The sequence below is a fragment of the Falco peregrinus genome, chromosome 1 (assembly GCF_023634155.1).
Source record: "Falco peregrinus isolate bFalPer1 chromosome 1, bFalPer1.pri, whole genome shotgun sequence".
Taxonomy (NCBI): Eukaryota; Metazoa; Chordata; class Aves; order Falconiformes; family Falconidae; genus Falco; species Falco peregrinus.
In genome coordinates, this window is record NC_073721.1 from 40,555,205 (window position 1) to 40,573,609 (window position 18,405).

General features: G+C 41.2%; 1 protein-coding gene across 14 annotated transcripts in view; it reads left to right on the forward strand.

The window, feature by feature from the left end:
- Positions 1-18,405, forward strand: part of FNBP1 (formin binding protein 1) — a 110,767-nt gene that overhangs the window by 51,294 nt on the left and 41,068 nt on the right. For all 14 annotated transcript variants that reach the window (XM_055796740.1, XM_027781807.2, XM_055796671.1 and 11 more), the window contains 2 exons: positions 7,201-7,263; positions 8,145-8,249. In XM_055796740.1, the coding sequence (XP_055652715.1) occupies positions 7,201-7,263; positions 8,145-8,249 (168 nt within the window). The remainder of the gene's footprint in view (positions 1-7,200; positions 7,264-8,144; positions 8,250-18,405) is intronic.

Consider the following 18,405-nt stretch of genomic DNA (forward strand, 5'->3'; position numbering starts at 1 on the left):
GCCCCCCCCCCGCCCCCCCCCCCGCATTTATATACCAAGCATGATGTCCCATGGTATGGAGGGGCACTTTGGCTAGTTCAGTCAGCTGCCCTGGCTGTGTCCCATGTGAATTCCTTGTGCACCTCCAGCCTTCTCACTGGCAAGGCCTGAGAAACTGTATAAACATTACCTAGCAACAACTAGAAACATCAGTGCATTGCCAGCATTGTTCACATCACCAAACCACAGCACTGTACTTGCTACTAAGATGATGACTCTATCCCAGCCAAAACCAGGACAGTATATTTTATCCTTTGTGCTTTATCAAGACAGACACAGAGACTGGCCTAAAACAAATGAGCAACAATAGAGCCATTCTAGTAGAGCATACCTTAACTGTGGGCAGATGCTGTTTATCTAGGGTCTAATGTACATGATGTGTGTGGGCATGTGTAGTTGGTATTTTAGATAACATTCAATATTTTACCTGTCTGATGCAGGCCTTGATGCTCATGTGTGGGTATATGTATACGTGAAGGCTGTATGGAAACAGCTAAAAGGTTGCATCTCTTTAAAGAAGTAAGTATTTCTTTGCCTGTTGAGGCATTAACTTGTACATCTTCCAGTTTTCTTATCACTGCAAGAGTTGTACGGGACTGCTACAGACCGCTTCTGTGGAGGGAGGAGACTTTCTTTTGAGATGGCATCTCTTGGTTGTGGATCAGTGGAAGAGAAGCATTGTGACAAGACTGGGAACTAGAAGAGGTGGGAGCTAGAGTATTGTGCTCCTTTATTCTCATTGAAGGATTTAAAAGCACAAACATCTTTTATTCATACCTTAGTTTTCAGTAGTAATGTTGGATGTCCCTTTGAAAAGCCTATAGGTTTGGTCTCACAGAGCACTCTGGCACAGCTGGCCTTTTAGGGATATGATTAGCCCCCAAGGATGAATGTGAGAGTGCGGTACCAGATCTCCAAACAACCTGTCATACCTGTGTGTTTGCTCACTGAATTTGAGGCCTTCTGGCCTGCTGCTGTGAAGCTAGGTGGTTCAGCCGGACTGCTCAAAGAGTTGGCCTGTGGCACAGAATGCCTTTGAGGATCCCTGTAGCTTTGCTCCCATGGAGTTGTTTAGCTAAGCTGTAGGAGCGTAGTGCTGCTCTGCTGAGAGGAGCACAATGCATGGTTGTCTCTGTGCCTGAGAAGAAGTTCTGAGTTATGATTACCAGTATAAGGACTTAATCTGTCATATGTAGCATGAAGCAGCAAGTTACTATGAATGTTACTGCCACAGTGACTTTTAGGTTTATACTAATCACCATGATTCTTTTGTCACATCTCCCAGTAGATATAAGCAGCTAGTTCTGGTTGTCTTGTGCAGCTGAAGTAATCTGATCTTTGAAGCCCTAAAACTTTGGTCTGAGCAGTCTGCAGCTGGAATTCCTTTGGAACGCACCGCTTCAAGAAGAGACAAAGTTAAATTAACATAACTTTGATCAGATATTCATATCACCTGTTTCAGGTTTGATGTAGTTGATAGGCACATGTTAAGAATAACATTCATATGGAAGGTTGCAAAGGAGAACAGGGTTATGCCACAATATTAAGAACTAGCACTGATGAGTATGTGTGAAGATAATTAGGTGTTTCACATCAATGTTTACAGGACTACCTTATGCAACTCCTATTACAAATGAGAGTGGTAAGACCTCAAGAACATGTTGCTATTCTTGGAAACAAACATTTCTTTTGAGAAGACTGTTTCCTGTCTTTGCAGCCATGAAAAGGAAAACACTTGACACAGCTTTTTGCAAACTGAGCTGAGAAAGTTGTGGAAAAAAAAAATGTTCTCTAGCAAGGTGGATGTTGGTCTCTTCCTCCAAGTATCAAGTGATAGAACAAGAGGAAATGTCCTCAAATTGCACCAGGGGAGGTTTATATTGGATATTAGGACAAATTTATTTGCCGAAAGGGTTATCAAGCATTGCAACAGACTGCCCAGAGAAGTGGTGGAGTTACCATCCCTGGAGGTACTTAAAAGACATGTAGATGTGATGCTTAGGGATATGGTTTAGTGGTGGACTTTGCAGTGCTGGGTTAATGGTTGGACTTGATGATCTTAAAGGTCTTTTCCAACCTAAATGATCCTATGATTCTAATCACTGGCCATTTTAGGAATCAGTTGTACAAAAATGGAGATAAGAGTTTGGATTGGAGGAGGAAGTACTACATTGTTAGGATGTGCTTATATTGACTGTCAATAAGAGCACAGAATGCTGGTTGCAGAAGTCAGTTGTCACTCTTCAGTGTTTTACCTAGTTTGAAAACAGAAAAGAGAATGAAGCAGCCTTGTCATATATCTTTTTTTGAAAACCGTTGAATAGGATGTTGTCATATGAACCATATGCTATACATCTAAATTAACTAAGATTATTCTGACTATTTCAAATATAAAGACACCACAGATGTGCAAATCTTAAGTTTAACCATGTAATCAATTACTGTTTACTTCCTTAAGAAAAACAAGGGTGTCTTGTTACAGCCTTTCTTAAAATGCTTTGCATGGTCAGTTTTTGATACAGCGTAAGCAGACCTGTTGTCATGCTGGTTGTCTATGTTTCAGGCAATTCTTTCATTTAAAATTACCTAGGTATTCCTCAGAAAAACTACTGGACTGTCCAGTCTTTCATAAGATGCTTTTAACTACACCTTGCTTTTCTACTGCTCCTCTGAAAATGCTAGAAAGACGAGAGCCATCTTCTAACAAGCTTTTGTTGTCTGCGCTGTGAGCTGTGTGGCTATGTAATCCCTCTGCATACCAAGAAAGTTTTGCAAAAATATCCCACTGCTACTTACCGTAACAGTGTTGGCAGTAACAGGTGCTGTACTGTAAGTAGCTTGCTCGCTGCTCCCAGTGTTTTGATCAACATGGGTGAAAACTGAGCCTAACAAAAGTCAATGAGGGTTTTGTCTTTGATTAGGGGACAGCCACGATTTCTCTGCAGCTGTTAAAAACACAGTCAGCATGGTAATGAGGAGAACATACCAGTTGCGATGATTTGTTTTAAAAAGGAAAAAACTCACGCATACAGTGTGTCTTTATGTGGATTTCCTGCACTTCCTAAAACTCTTCTTCCTTTACTGTAGCTGAGTATTCATGGAGCTGGGAGTTTGTAGAATATCATGAAAGCTTTTTAAAAAGTTGATCTAATCCACAGTCTTCATATAAGCAACTTAATACTGTGCTGAAAATCTCTTAAATCTTAACACCTCTTGTGAGATCACCTAAAATATAGATTATTGAGTCTTACGCTGTGAGCACAGAATGGATGGAGACATGGTCAATTATGGATTCATCAGAGCACCCTATGACATAGTAACTGCATTTGGTTTAACACACAGGAAAACATACAGTTGTGGTCACGTAGTCAGTATGGTCTGAGTTTTGGTAATGCTGCTATATTTCAAGCTCTTTAGTAGGTCTGATGCTTAGATAAGATATTTTTCAGGGAAGTCTTGAAGTTGGTATGGTAATGGCTAGCCTAAGATGCCAAGGTATAAATTAAAAGGTGATTCAGGGAGGTCGCAATGAACAGTAATAAAACCAAAACTTTCACTTTGCCACGTTTTTAATGTGTGCTTCCAATGCTGTGGCTGTAGCCAAAAAGTCTGGAGAAAATCATGGCTTGTGAACAACCAGTGCTGCCACTGCAGATGTCTTACTGGCACACTTGAAGTGCGAGTCATGAATTCAGTATCTTGCTTGTAATCTTGAGTTTTTTACATAGAAAGCCTGATTAGTGTGCATTAGTTTAGGTATTTGAGGGGGGACAAGTAATATTGTATATTGTATCAACTACTCTAAAAATCACCACATGCTGCTATAATGTGTGTGACTAAGGATGGTAGTTTTCCATATGATTTGCTAAATAATTTGTCGTGTATCCATTTGCTGAATCATCAGGTGTAGAAGAACCAATTATTTCATTTAATTAAAAAAAAATCTTTAAATTAGAACTTGTATCTTGAAACCTTATGAAGGAAGAGTTGATCTTAAGGTTATATTTATATATTGGTGGTGGGGGAGCTAAAAGACGTTTGCTGTTTAAGAAGACTATAAATTAAAGGAAATTAGTTTAAGGAAGTTGAAGCTAGTACAGAGTTTGAGGAAACTGGAGGCTTCCTGTATGACTTTAAGCAGATCACTTAACCATACTGTCTCAGTTCTCTTACCCATAAAATGAGGGCAGTGAAGAAATACAGGTAGTTGAAAGGTCCCACTTAGTTGCTTTATATAAAAATTCATTTCTGGAAGGCAGAAGTCATCCTTTGAGGGCAAAAGATTTGCAAAAGCAGAAAAGCTCTCAAAGCTGTTAACATGTGTAGCTTTATCTCTGATAAGGATATATATGTGATAACACCACAAGAATTGGGGGCTTTAAATGTATTTAGAAAATGGTTGAACTGAAAAAGGCAACATTGCAATGTGATATACCTGTATTTACCAGACTGTCACTCGACACTGGTTCCTTGGTTTCACTGTTTAATAATCCTCAATAACGCCCATTTTACATCTCCGTGCTCTGTTTCTGTAAATTAGCTTTTGAAAAAAAAAGTAGGCAAAATGTAGCAAAATCTGAACAAGATGCAGCTATGTGGCTCAGGCTTACTGCTTCTCTGGTATGTACTCCCAGCATCTTGTAGATTTTATTTTACAGAGAAACCAAATTTAGAAGTAACAGGGATGGCTTGTGCAAAATTGTAATTAATCAATAATTTAGTTTTAAAGTCGTTTAAAAATACGATCTCAGAGTGGCCCTGCTACCTACTATGCTTTTGATTCTCAGTTCATCCTTCAGCCCTATGTACAATTATGTTCTGTTGAATTAACCTGGCATGTTGGTTTTCCTAAGGTTTATGGGTCATTGACAGTGTGAGGTTTCACGCAGGCCAGCTGTTCCCAAATCAAGTCCTTTCCTACACTCAGCAAAGTGGGAGCCAGTAAAGAGGGGAGCACACAAGCAGAGGCTGGTGGAGGCAGGAAATGCAGTATGAAGGCAGCCAAGTAATTTTACTCTTAGCTTCACTGTTAAAAGACTTTCACAGATTCCTTGCTCATTAGTAAAATGTTGAAAAATGTAGTGTTAAATTGTTCCTTGGGACTATTTTTGTTGCTCCTTGGGACTGTTTCCCTATACTGTAATTACAAAAGCAAGCCTGAAATGAGGGGTGTTTCAAAGCTCCTGGCAAGGAAGACACTGTGTCTGTGACAGAGCTGAAAGGTAATGAGGATCTACAGAAGGAAGAGAAATTGCCTTTGGACCCTTTCCCCACCACTCAGCAGTTTTACAGTTATGTCTGGGTTTTTTTTAATGTCATAATATGGTGACTGAGTTTTTGGAGAAGCCTAGCACAGTAGGCAGGGTTCTGACCTGCACAAGTACCATCAGAGCTCATGGCAAAAGGTGTCTTTCCCCAGCCGCAGCAGTGCCAGGCTTGTCAGCTGTGCTCCCTTCCATGGCCCGGCTGCTGCCCCCACTCCCTCCTCAGTTGGCAGGAGTAGAGCCAGAGTTGTGCATGGCACGTGCCCAGGATTAAAAGTATTACTGACATGCCTCTGTTCCTTGCTTTGAGAATTTTTATGCAGAGATGATAACTATTCAGAAAGTTAGAGTGCCCCTGTGTTCAACTGTAGGTGAGCATCCCTCCTTAACAGTCAGTGTCTGGGACTACAGGTAATAGTATCCAGAGCACTTGGGATACTGTGGTGTTCTGTTCTTGCAGACAGGTTGAAAGTTGTCATGATTTTGAAGGCAATAAAAGTCTATTGCATGTGGCGTGACAGAGAATTGCAGTTTTGGGGCTTATTACTGGTATGTCTGGTGGAGCCAGAAAGGCAGCTAGGAAATGTCAGTAGCATGTTTGCTCCAGAAACCTGCTTCTGACAGAGGAAGATAACAGTCGCTGTAGTGGAAGATGCAGGAAACCAAGTAGCTGCCAACTATAAAGATCTTGCAGGCACCTTTTTCTAACTTCGGCATTTTGTGGCACACTACTGTTCTGAAGTTGGAGTTTTTCTACCCTAACAATTGTTGATGTTGCTTAAGATATATCTAATGTCTGATAATGCGTGGGACTGAGAATGCATGCATTCTAGTGAGTTGCAGTAGGATTATCTGGCAATATCAGACCTTAATTTTTTCAAGTTTACTGTGTGAAACCATACCTGTATTCAAGTAAAACATCCTAATTGCCAGTAAATAACATAGCAGCATGGCATTTCTCTTCCTGTTTGTAGTTTGCTGTATTTCTTTCTCTTACAAGGTGATTTTTAAAAGGAGTCACTGGTTCTAGTAGTCAGTTGGGGGCTGCATTAACTTTTCTATTTAGAGCTGGGTCATTGACTTATGCAGTGATCTTGAATGAATTGCTTATCCTGAGGAAAAGTGAGGCAATAGAGGGGGTAGTATCTAAAGCGTATTATTCTCTGATGGAGAGCATTCTGTAAGGGCCAAGAAAGGTTATTTAAACCAACTGCAATTAAGAGTCTCGCTCCAAAAGGCATGTCACGAGAATTTCCTTGTAATGCAGTATGTAGTGGACATCCCACATTTAAAACTTTTGCAACACGTTACTGTTTGCACTTGTGCATGGGAGAGGAGGATTTCTGGAGGGACCCAAAGAATGGAATACCTCTCAAGAGACATGAACAGCTGGCCTTGCACATGCAGCCAGTAACTAGGAAGAAGAGGGTTTTATGTTGAGTCTGAGTGAAAATCAGGACAAACTTCAGTTGTTAAAATGAGCCGATCAAGGGCATCTTGGTAAATTCCAAGCAAAGATAAATTTTAATTTAGAGCTAGTGTTTGGTCAGTATCCAAAGAAATACTCTTCAGGTTCTGTGGTATGGGAAACCAATAATTATGAGATACAGTGAACAATACAAGGTAGAACTGTGAAAGGGATTAATTAGCCTCTAGTCTAAATAACCACTGTAATTGATGCAAATATGTATCTGCAGCCTGCTGAGACATTAGCAAGTCATCATACACCTACTCAGTTTACCAGTGTTGCAGAACACAGCTGTCAGTAATTTCCGGGGGTTTTTTTTCTCTGTCCACCCCCCACCCCCCCTTGCCTTCTGGAACTCCTTAAGCATAATTGACTATTTGTTCTTTTGTTGTTCAAAATTTTCTTTTCCTCTTTTCTTTTTCTGAACAGCACTTCCATGATGGCAGAAAGGCACAACAACATATTGAAACTTGCTGGAAACAACTCGAAGCAGTAAGTGGAAACTCCTCAGTTGTGACATTTAAGCCATTTTTATACTGTTTTCTTAGAGATGTTTCCAAACATTATATTTGGAAAAAGAAGGACGTATGGGTAAAACCTGTAGAAATGGGATATTCAAAACTCTGCTGTCTTAAATACACTGTTAGACACGAAAAAGTCTGTTTTAATAGTACATTTGGTTTTCTGTGGGATCCGTGGCTATCATGAGTTCATTATTATATTATTATTATGAGTTCATTATGATATTCATATCATCAAATATTTCATTTGATATGACTTGAAAAGTGTGCTAAGCATTGTTGGAAATGCAGAGTCCCTAAGGGTCCTATTCAGATATTCCACTGCACACTGAATAGCTTCATACTGCATGAATAAATAGAATGTGACCATCTCTTGAGTAAGGTGCTGTTTCCCAAAAGTAAATACATTGGAATTGTTGCTCATGTGATAAATGAACAATGAGACTGTAAGTAGAGGAGAGGATAAAGAAATGGGACATCAGTAACCATAAGTCCTGCTTGCAAGTGTGTGAATCTTGGTAACTCACTTGTTGCGCATTCTAAAAATGAGGGAGTTAAGTGCTGGGAGTGATTTGGTCTACAAGAGCAGAAAAGATGCTAACGGGGAAAAATATTGAAATACTAGTGATGTTGTAGAATCAAGCAGTCTGAAGAATGGAACAAAATGTGTTTCTGGTAACTTTGTCTGTTTGAAGTTCTTAACTATGGAAATGTATTCCAATGTGAACAAGTGAGACCTAAAATCTGACAGTTGTTAACAGCAGATCAGTTTAGGGGCAGGTATTGATTTTTAGGTAGACTTTGGTATCATGTTTCTTTCCCATAGTGAAGGCTTCTATTTTTCCTTTTCAGAGTAAAAGGCGGTTTGAACGTGATTGCAAAGAAGCTGATCGAGCACAGCAGTATTTTGAGAAAATGGATGCTGACATCAATGTTACAAAAGCAGATGTTGAAAAGGTAAGCTAGATGCTGGAGAAACTGTTTATAAACATGAATGTGATAGATGTAGTTTTTCAATCCTGCTGGTAGGATAAATCCTGTGAGTCTTAATGCCTCACTTAAGTCAGTCCATAGGCTAATTAAAAATAGGGAGCTCTCTGCAGATATCTTTATTTGCATAAAGATCTAAACATACAGTCAGTTTTCTTCAGTGAGGTGATATCTGAGTTTAACATAGCTGACATGGCTCTAAATGAGCTTATGCAAAATCAGTTACAACTGGCAACCCAGATTCGGTGGCAGCCAAGCTTGTGAGGGCTCCCTGAGGGGTGCTTGCAGTTACCGTGCATTGTTGGTTGCTCTGTGATCTGGGTAGAACTAAACATCCTGCCTTTTGAGCAATACAAAGAAAAAAAAAAAAGCAAGAGTGGGGAAGCAGAAGCTTAAAATATACTAAACCGAATTATAGGTAAGGAATCTTTTCTAGTCCAAGATAGCAAAAGCTGCATTTTACAAAAGCTCCTCAAGACGTCTCTTTCATTCTGTTCTCTGTTAATGTGATCTTAGGAAGCTATCAGATACAAAATTTTCTTTACATCTGTGGGGTCTTAAGATACTTCTAGTCTGCTGAGCATCAATGGAGGTTGTGTAGAAGATGGTATCAAGGACGTTATTAGAAATGAGGACAGTAAATGAAAAAGCAGCTCAGGAAATTTCCCCAAAGTGCTATTGTATATCAAAGGAAAAAATATCTCTGTGGTCTTGCAATTTGCTTGGCTATTAGTTGTAAATTCACCATGCAGATTTGGTCCTTTTTTTGCCTTCTGGTTTTGTCAGGACACTTTACAGATGAAAGCATGTACAGGATTGTTAATGGTGTAACATCACGTGTGGGTTTTTCTGACAGAAGAGGATCATCTCTGCTTTATCTGTATAAAGTGATTTTAAATACATTTTTTTCATACATAAAATTAGGTCTTGCCCTAGATATTTTATCAAAGCTGAGGCCATGTTAAAGTGACATTACTTACTATTTGAAATAGAGGAATGAAACTCCTTAATTCTACATCTCTTTCTAAGGCTGGCCTTTTCTGGTCTGAGTGAAAGGCTGCATGTTGGCGGTGTATCAGTCTGACAGTGTTAGATAAATTCCAGGAAGCAATCCCTACCTTGGTGCTCTTTCCCTGTAAAGTGAAGCAGAGGGACTTCCCTTCTAAATTTCTCTAGCCTTTTATTGTATATATTTTAAATTATTTATTGCAAAATGAAGCTTAGTGATATCTTGAAAGAAAAAAAGAAATCTGTTGTAGTTATGTGTGGTGAGTAATCTCAGGAGAAGCCATTAGTCGACTTTCCAGTCAGTCAGTGGGGTAGATGGAGAAGCAAAAGGTTATCAAAACGAGTGGAATGTGAAATAATATTACTGAACAGAGAGAACAGTGTTTTCCAAGTGCATGTGTTAAACTGGGTTCATCCATGTCAGGCTGTGAATAATGCCCTTTCTTTGCTTCCTCTGCCCCTGTGACTGGGACTGCTCTTACATAACTCCCAAGTGCAAAATAGGATATTGTTTAACAGAGGGCTGCTGTTGGGGCAGCTTTCGCCAACTGACTCTAGGGAGGTGCAGAAACTGCTCAGCTTCAAATGAAACAATATGATGACTTTTACCTCCTCCTCCTATTGCAGCGCTTCTGATTTCTCTTGCCCATTATGGCTTGGCTGTTGCACTTCTACTCTCAGAAATTAGTCTGGCTAGGAAAGCAATTTGGCTGCATTCAGAGCCAGTGCTATTCACTCTGGCGGAACAAGGTGCTCTTCAAGTAATGGGATCAGTTGCCCTCATTTCTTCAGTTTAGGTTTGACACCTTGGCTACTTTAGCTTGTACCTGCAAATGTGAGCAGACACGAGCTATTTTTTGCATCATGCATTAGAGAGTAATGGAATTAAAATTCTGCAGTGATCACAATGACACATGCAATGAAAAGAATACATAAATGCAGTTCCCTAATGCACCTAATGCTAAGCTACTGTATGAGGCTCTGAATTGCTTGCATCTCTCAATCTTTCAGTTGTAGCCTTTGAGAACTACAGCAGTAAATTCTGTGACGCAGCTGCCAGCTACCAGCACTTAACATGGCCTTGCCTAAGGGATAACTCTTTGTATTACAGTTTGCTAGGATTAAGTAACCACAATAGTGTCAGAGAAGCAAGTGAGAGTTACTTTCCTCCTTAATTTTCCAGGGCTGTTTTCAAAGGGCCTCAGGTGAATGCTCAGAGACAAGGCCGGATGTGCAATATGAGTATCTTCCACGTAGGTTCAAACTCCTTTTGTAGGACCTGCTCAGGTTAGATATGCAGAGAGCACATAATCTGTGCCACTTCTGTGTCTGTTATGGGTTTGATTGTCTTTGCAGCCAGCCAGTCTGGTAGTTGATTTTAGAGAGCAGGGTGGTTAGCTTTGTTTCCTCCTGTCTCCTTTTTTGGCAGTAGGAACAGGGAGAAAGAGACTGTGTTCAGTCTCTGCAATGGTCATGGGCTTTATGCAGGAGTCAAAGAAGAGAGTGGATTAGGGCCCCTGAGCTCCCTTCCTGTGTTTGCACTGAGCCTCTAAATTGCTAGCAGCCAGCGTTTGCAAAGAGATGTTTAAGTGTTAATACGAAGTGCAGTTTGGCACAAAGGTTTTGTCAGTTCAGTTTGGCAAAGTCAGGGTGGGAAGCTGTACTGTGAAAATATCCTTACAAACGAAGTAAGTGGTGCAACATGCTGATGCTAATACTGGGAAGCCTTGTATGTATAACTGTAAGATTTAGCTTCATCTGGATTGCAGTGGGATGTGTGCTTTAAAGCAGTTCTCTTTCAAAAACCACAGCAGAGCTGCTTCAGTTTTTGACCATTTGGGGAAATAATCTCTGTCACCAGCACAGAGCCAGTGTACATATAAGGAAACGCTCTATTGTTTGTTCCTTCTCCTTAGAGCTGCAGTCACTAAAAAGCTGACATCCTTATGGGATAATGTGGTACCCGGTGGAGCCTTTGCAGGCTTCTTGCAATTAAAAAAAAATCAGCTGGATTTTCTAAAGCTCTGTTTTCAAAGTAGGCTTTTCAGAATTTGTTTTTAAAGAGGAGGTGGCTGAGGCCAGCCATGGGAAGGGGTGAATGCTTTGCCTCTTGATTTGCACAGCATCTGAGGGGAAGGACAGTGGCTTGAAGTACTTGGTGTCAGGCAGGATCTGTCCTTTTGCTGAAGAGTAGCACGGTTGTATGTTGGCATTCTAGGTAATAATTTTACCAGATGACCACTTCAGCTTTGAGCAGTAAAAATGAGCTGTGCGTCAGTTCCCAGAACTGCCGTCCTGAAGTTGAAGCTCATCACCTTATTCTGATTTTTGTGCCTGTTATGTTAGGAGGGTTCCACCTTGAGTGGATATAAGATTAATGTAAATGTGTTCTGGATTTAGAAAGTAGTTTAGTCGTAGTAGCTTTAGAAAGACATAAAGTGCAAATTTGGCTTAAAGTCTCGTAAGTCAAGAAGCTTCTGACACTGTGAAAAACATGGGGTGGGTATTTTGTTTTGCCTGCGATGGGTTTTTGACTGACTCTCCTTTAGTAAGTCTTCAGCTGACACTCAGAAGGATGAGCTTGTGTTAAGACTTTATTTGTATCCAGTGACATTCAGATATCTTTTGTGGGGCAGTGGGGTTTTCCTACTGATTTTATTTTCTTACATTATGTCTGCCATATCCAAGATTTTTGGAGTCCCCCTATAGCTGAAGATTTGCATAAAGGCATAAAACCTCATACATTATCACCATGACATTAATTTTCTAGTCTGTAAATATAACTACAGAGAAAGAGTGATGTTACACACTTGAAGTTTCATTTTCTCTTCTCTTTTCATACACCATGTTCCCTGGGTGCTCACCATCAATTTCAATGCAATGTAAAGAGTCTCTGTCACCCTCCTTACCCGTAGAAGACACATCCACTTATGTTGCCTTGGGTAGTCATGAGCTGAATCACTGGCAAATTCTTAGTGAACATAATGTCGAAATACTGCTACTTAGAAATTGGAACAAGCTGATCCTCCTGTCTGTGCAAACTCAGTGATGCTGTAAAGTGAACTGCTGTTCCAGCCTGTAGGCTGCTGTTCTGCAGGACACACATCTCTTCATTAAGAATTGACACATCCTTACAATGAAGGGTGCACTAGACCTGGGCACTGGAGAAATCTGCGAGCTGTGTTTCAGCACTATCCTGCATGCACAGTTTACAGTATGCTTTGTCGGAACAGCAGTCAAGTCACAGTGGAGCCGGGTGCAGCGTGCACCACTGAAACCCCGCAGGCAAACCACAGAGGAACATCTCCAGCTCAGTGCTGTGTTGTTGCAATGTGCATTACTGAGGTTTAGTTGATTAAGACTGTCAGCAGTGAACCCTGCAGCATAACCTGAGATTGTGGGTGCCTGCCTTCTGCAGGCCATAACTTCTTAATGGGCCGAATTTTTCAGGAGATGCTGAGTCATCTGCCCTGTGGCAGTGTGACTTGTATCTACTCCCTCTCCTGCCTGCTTTGAGGCACCTCCTGGCATAATGAATTCCTCAGCATACTGGAAAATGTAGTGCCATGCAAAGGTAACGTTAGAAGGTGAATAAGCTCTACAGTGTTTGTGTCATTAATATGGCAGGTACTTAGTGCAGTGAATAATTCCAGAGGCTTTGCTTTTCCTGTACTCTGCTGTGAATTTATAAAAGTGTAGCAGCAGTGCCTCAGTGAAATATGCAGGCAATGTGCATAAGGGTCAGCCCTGAACATAATGCAGGAGGGCCTGGCCTGTGCATTTCTTATTTGAGTTAGATGTTGCATAAGACTTTTCCCATGTTCTCTGTGTGGTGGTGAGTTTTACATACTTCAGTTAGGCAGCTGCTTTGCTTTTACTCCACAAATAGAACTGGCTAAGTCCTGTGTCTTACCTTGTGAGGTGGGTCAGATTTCCCATCAATTCAAATGTAGTCTTTTCTTTGTAATGTGATTTAAGGCCATTAGATTCACACTTATGCCATTCCTCTGGGTTATGCAGACCCCAGTCTTCTTTCTGAACTGCTTCCTTCCTAATGGGACGATGTAGTGTGTGAACACAGGGAGTCCCTCAGCACAGTAATTTGCATTTCTGGAAGAATAAGCCTTGTTTACAACCTGCCATCTGTGACACTGTATATAGCAGCTGTTTCCCTTTTGAAATCATGACTGACTTAAGAGTTTTGATTTCTAGTCAGTAAAGAGTTAATGACTGCAGCAGCAGTGGCTGGAAAACTTCATAAATATCCATATGTATCCCATGCATACACTGTGTTTGGTGTTAAGAGATCAAGGAACAGAAGCACCAGTCAGTTTTAGTTGTAAGATAAAGAAATCCATCTGAACTTACATTTCTTCTTAGCAGTACTCCTCTGCATTAATGCTCTACATAGCAATTTGACTTGAGTTTTGTAACAGTACAACTTTATTGGGAGGTAGATTGCTAAAGGAGCAAAAAAGTTAGGGAGTGAAAGGGGTTGTGAAGGGGAGGCTTAAGAGCAACTTCTGAATTAAGGATCAACTGCACTTTGAATCAGAAGTGTAATGTAACCAGCATTCTTAGCTAATGGAAAACAATTGGCTTATGCTGTGCAGTTGGAAAGATTGTTTATAGTCAGCCTTATTCTGTCAAAATATTAGAACAGATCTTTTCTCCTGTACAACTAATGCAAAATAAAGCAGAGACCTCAGAATTTAGCTTCTTGTTTGTAAGTTGTTCAGTTTAGGTTAATCATAGAATACCAGGTTGGAAGGGACCTGAAATACCATCTGGTCCAACCTTTCTTGGCAAAAGTGCAAATGAGACAAGATGGCCCAGTACCCTGTCCAGCTGAATCTTAAGTGTCCAATGTTGGGGAATCCACCACTCCCCTGGGGAGATTATGCAAATGGCTGATTGTTCTTTTTGTGAAAAATTGGCCTCCTGCATCCAATCGGAATCTCCTCAGGAGTAACTTATACCCATTACCATGTGACTCTTTGTAAAAAGGAAGTCTCCACCTTCCTTGTAGCCACCCTTTAAATCATGGAACATGGTGATAACGCCTCCTCTAAGCCTTCTTTTCTCAAGGCTGAACAAACCTGGTTCTCTCAGCCTTTCCTCATATGGTAGGCTTCTCAGTCCTTTGATTGTCTTTGTGGCCCTTCTCTGGACCCTCTCCAGCCTGTTCACATCTTTTTTTGTATAGCAAGGACTAAAACTGAAGGCAGCGCTTGTCAGGCCACACCTGCAATACTGAGTGGAGTGGGATAATGAATTCTTTACCTCTGCTGGTGATGCCCTTGTTGATGCAACACAGCATTCTGTTGGCTTTCTTTGCTGCAGCAGCACACTGTTCAGCCCTATTGAGCTTGTTGTCCACCAGCACTTCCAGGTCCTTTTCCACAGAGCTGCTCCCCAGGTGAGTAGATCCGAGCCTGTGCTGCACTCCTGGATTATGTTTTCTCAGGTGCAAGACCTTACGTTTGTCTTTGAACTTCTTAAGGTTCTTGTTCTCCCACTCTTCCAGCCATCCCGCTCTTCCTGAAAGGTGGCTCTCCCTTCAAGGTATCCACTTCCCCGCTCAGTTTGGTATCATTGGCAAACTTCATCAAGGGTACACTTAATCCTATCATTCAGATCACTTATGAAAAATTAAACAGTGTTGAGCCCAGTGTCAATCCCTGGGGGACCCCACTTGTGACAGGTTGCCAATTTGAAAAGAAGCTGTCTACTACCACTCTCTGGGTGCAGCTTGTCAGCCAATGCCTCACCCACTGCACAGACCACTTGTCTACACCATAATGCATCAGTTTTTCTAGGAGGAGGCTGTGGGAAACCATATTGAAAGCCTTGGAGAAATCCAGGTAGGCAATGTCCACCACTCGCCCCACATCAACTGAGCAGATTACTGTGTTGTGGAAGGTGATCCAGATTTGTTAAGCACGATTTTCCCTTTGTGAATCTGTGCTGGCTTTTCCCAGTCACAGACTTCATTTGACTTGCAATAGCTCCCAGGAGGATTAATTCCATAATTTCCCCAGGGACTGAAGTAAGACTCGTGGGCCTATAATTTCCTGGATCCTCCTTTAAGCTCTTCCTGTAGATGGGTGTGGCATTAGCCACCTTCTAGTCTTCTGGGGTGTCCCCTGATCTCCACGACTTCCCAAAGATTATGGAAAGCGGCCTCAAAATGATGTCAGCCAGCTCTCTTAACACCCTCGGGTGGATATTGTCAGGGCCCATCAATTTGTAGGGGTCAAGCTCCTGTAATTGTTCACATAACAACTCTTCCTTAACTGATGGTGGGTCTGAGTTTGCATCAACCTGGATTTTTGTTCCCAAGGCCCAACAGCGCTGGTAAAAGACAGAGGGGAAGAAAGGGTTGAGAGCCTCTGCTTTTTCAATATTGTTGGCCGCTAATTCACCTCCCCTGTTTTAACAGTGGGATGGTATTTTCTTTCTGTTTGTTTGTGTACCTGAAGAACCTTTTCTTGTAGTTTTTGACATCTCTGGACAATTTCAATTCAAACTGAGCTTTTGCTTTTCTAACTGCAACTCAGTGTGCCCTGGCAGTACCCTTGTAGTTCTCGATGAGTATTCGTCTGCTTTTCCATCTCTGGTATGCTTTTTTTTTGCTTTTGAGCAGACTCAGAAGCTCACAGGTAAGCTATTGCATTAAGTGAGTGTATTGTACCCATAAAGTTGGTCTTTAAGTCTAACACGTTCATACCAGTAACTTTCTTCAGCATGGACTATCCATTCTGCATTGACTATGTTTGTAAATTCTTTCTTGAAGAGAGATGAATAGAACTGTGCCCAGTATTCAAAGTATGAACTAAGTAATCTATTACACAGTCCTGAAATAATTTCCATTATTTATATTAAAGAAATAATTTCCATTACGTATATTCAGTATTTACATTTATACACCACAGAATTTAACTGCTTATGCAGTACAACTAAACACATGTCCAGAAATCATTTAAGCATTGTTGGCCACTGCTTCGAATACATCTCTTCTTGTTACATCCTCCCTCAGGTCCACATAGCTTTCCACCCACTGTGAGCACCTTCTTTTGTAATAAACTAGAGTTTTGGTAGGTATCCTCATGGATTTGTGTTTCTCTGAGCAGTGTGGCAAGTTATTGAATGTTAGCAGGGACTTGTAGTTTGGTCACCTAGAGAGTTTGGATGTTAAGTATTCATGACATGAGAATGGCAGTCCCAGGAGACAAACTTAGGGATTCAAGGTACAGTTCTTTTGCTGAGGCCTTGGTGCGGTGTGCTGAGAGGTGCTTCTCTGACACGTGTCATGGTGGTGCATGCTGCTGTTCTTAATTCCTTTGTAATGGCCCTTCTCTTACACATCGCGTTCAGACCACTATGAATGCTTTGCAGACTAAATTGAGGTGAATGATTGGACATGATAAAAAAGAAATAGCAATACACGTGGCAGTGCTCAGATTTGTGCAAGGGAGTCTCTGGCAGAACTGAGTCTAAAGCCAGGCAACCGAAGTTTTGGGTTCGTTCACTTATGTAAGATTTCAAGTAACCTCTAGTTGTCCAACTTCATTAATCAGCAAGCAGTAGTGCCTTTAGTCATGCTGCAGGACCATATGAGTATAGGACTGATACAGTCAGATGAGTCCTTGTTGCAATATGACTTCTTTTTCAATAGTGTGGATGTGACCAGAGCAATTAAAGAGCTGTGCTAGGGCTTTGTGCAGTGTGCTTACTGTGTTACTGTCCCAGCTCTGTTAATTTGGTGAGTTGTTCTTGTTAGAGCTTCAGTGGTGTTTCATTGCTTTGGTATATCTCTCGTTAGTGCACACTTCTGCAGTCTGGCAAAATTATGTGCAATGCAACTGCACTAGATAACAATTCCTGAGAGCTGGTGCTGAAGATTTTTCCATCCCCTGTCAGAGGTTTCCTCGTTTGTATGTTATAGTCAGCCAAAGGATTTGAAGGATCCACAGATTCTCAGATTCTGCCTGCATTGCCCGCCCCCGCCCCCCCCCAAAAAAAAAAACCCCAAACAAACAAAAAAACCCACCTTAAAAGTAAGGATATTTCTCTGGTTTTTTTCCTGTCTGTTTTGGTTGGGGTTTTTTTTTGCACCCCCCTGCTCTATCTTCTTGCCTTCAGGAAAGCAAACTTCAATGTGTTTTTCTGCTTGCCAGTTCAGAGGCACCAAACTGGTTATTGTAAAATAGTAAATAGTGAAGGCTATGTAAATCAGAGCCTGAAATCCTGGCCCTGTTTCAAAGTCCTTGGCAGAATTCCCACTGTTATTAATGATTCTGCCATTGCTGCCAGTGTCACTGCTTCCAAGAGGGGACCCCACCACTGTTCATGATGGTGCCCATTCATAGCAGGGCAGCTATGTGAGGTTGTCTGGAGGGAGACTGGAGCCTGCAGCTGAAAAATCTGTAAGCAATTGAAAGCATTGCTGAAATTGGTGAAGTGTTTCTGAGTCTGCCTTAATCCTTATTTTAAAGGAATCAGGTAGTTGCGGGCGGGGTAACGGGTGATTTTTGGTGTTTGCATTTTAGTCTGATCTTGGATTTACTAAAGACAGATCTATTTTGGCAGGCAGTGGCCTGGCAGTGATGCACCTCACATGCTGTCTGGGTTTAACAAAAAAAAAGGGGGGGGGGGGGGGGGGAATGGGAGAAAAGAAGGAAGAATGAAAATACACCAGAATTTTGACTAGAAACTCTGCCGTTCTGGGCAAGAGTGACTGCTGAGAAGTTGAACTGTTCTACTTAGTGGGGATCAGCTGAATAGCAGCCAAAGCTTTTTTCTGCCCTTTTCAGTTATTCGTATCACTCCCACCCTAACAGCCTTGTGGAGCTGCCTTTTTTGTCTGTGTAAACCCAGAAGACAGTGTGTCTATTGACCCTCTTGCTGTTTCTGGAATGTGTCTTAGAAAATTGTTCTCAGCAAAATATCCTTCATTCTTTTCTGTATTGGAGACTGACATGGCAGAAAAGTGTACTTGTTTTTTAAAAATTTCTCCTACACTTAATCACCACTTGCCTTTCATATCAAACTGAATTTTGGGAAGAGAAGGTATATGCAAGAAGGTATATCCCCTTTCTTTGTTAAATTTTCC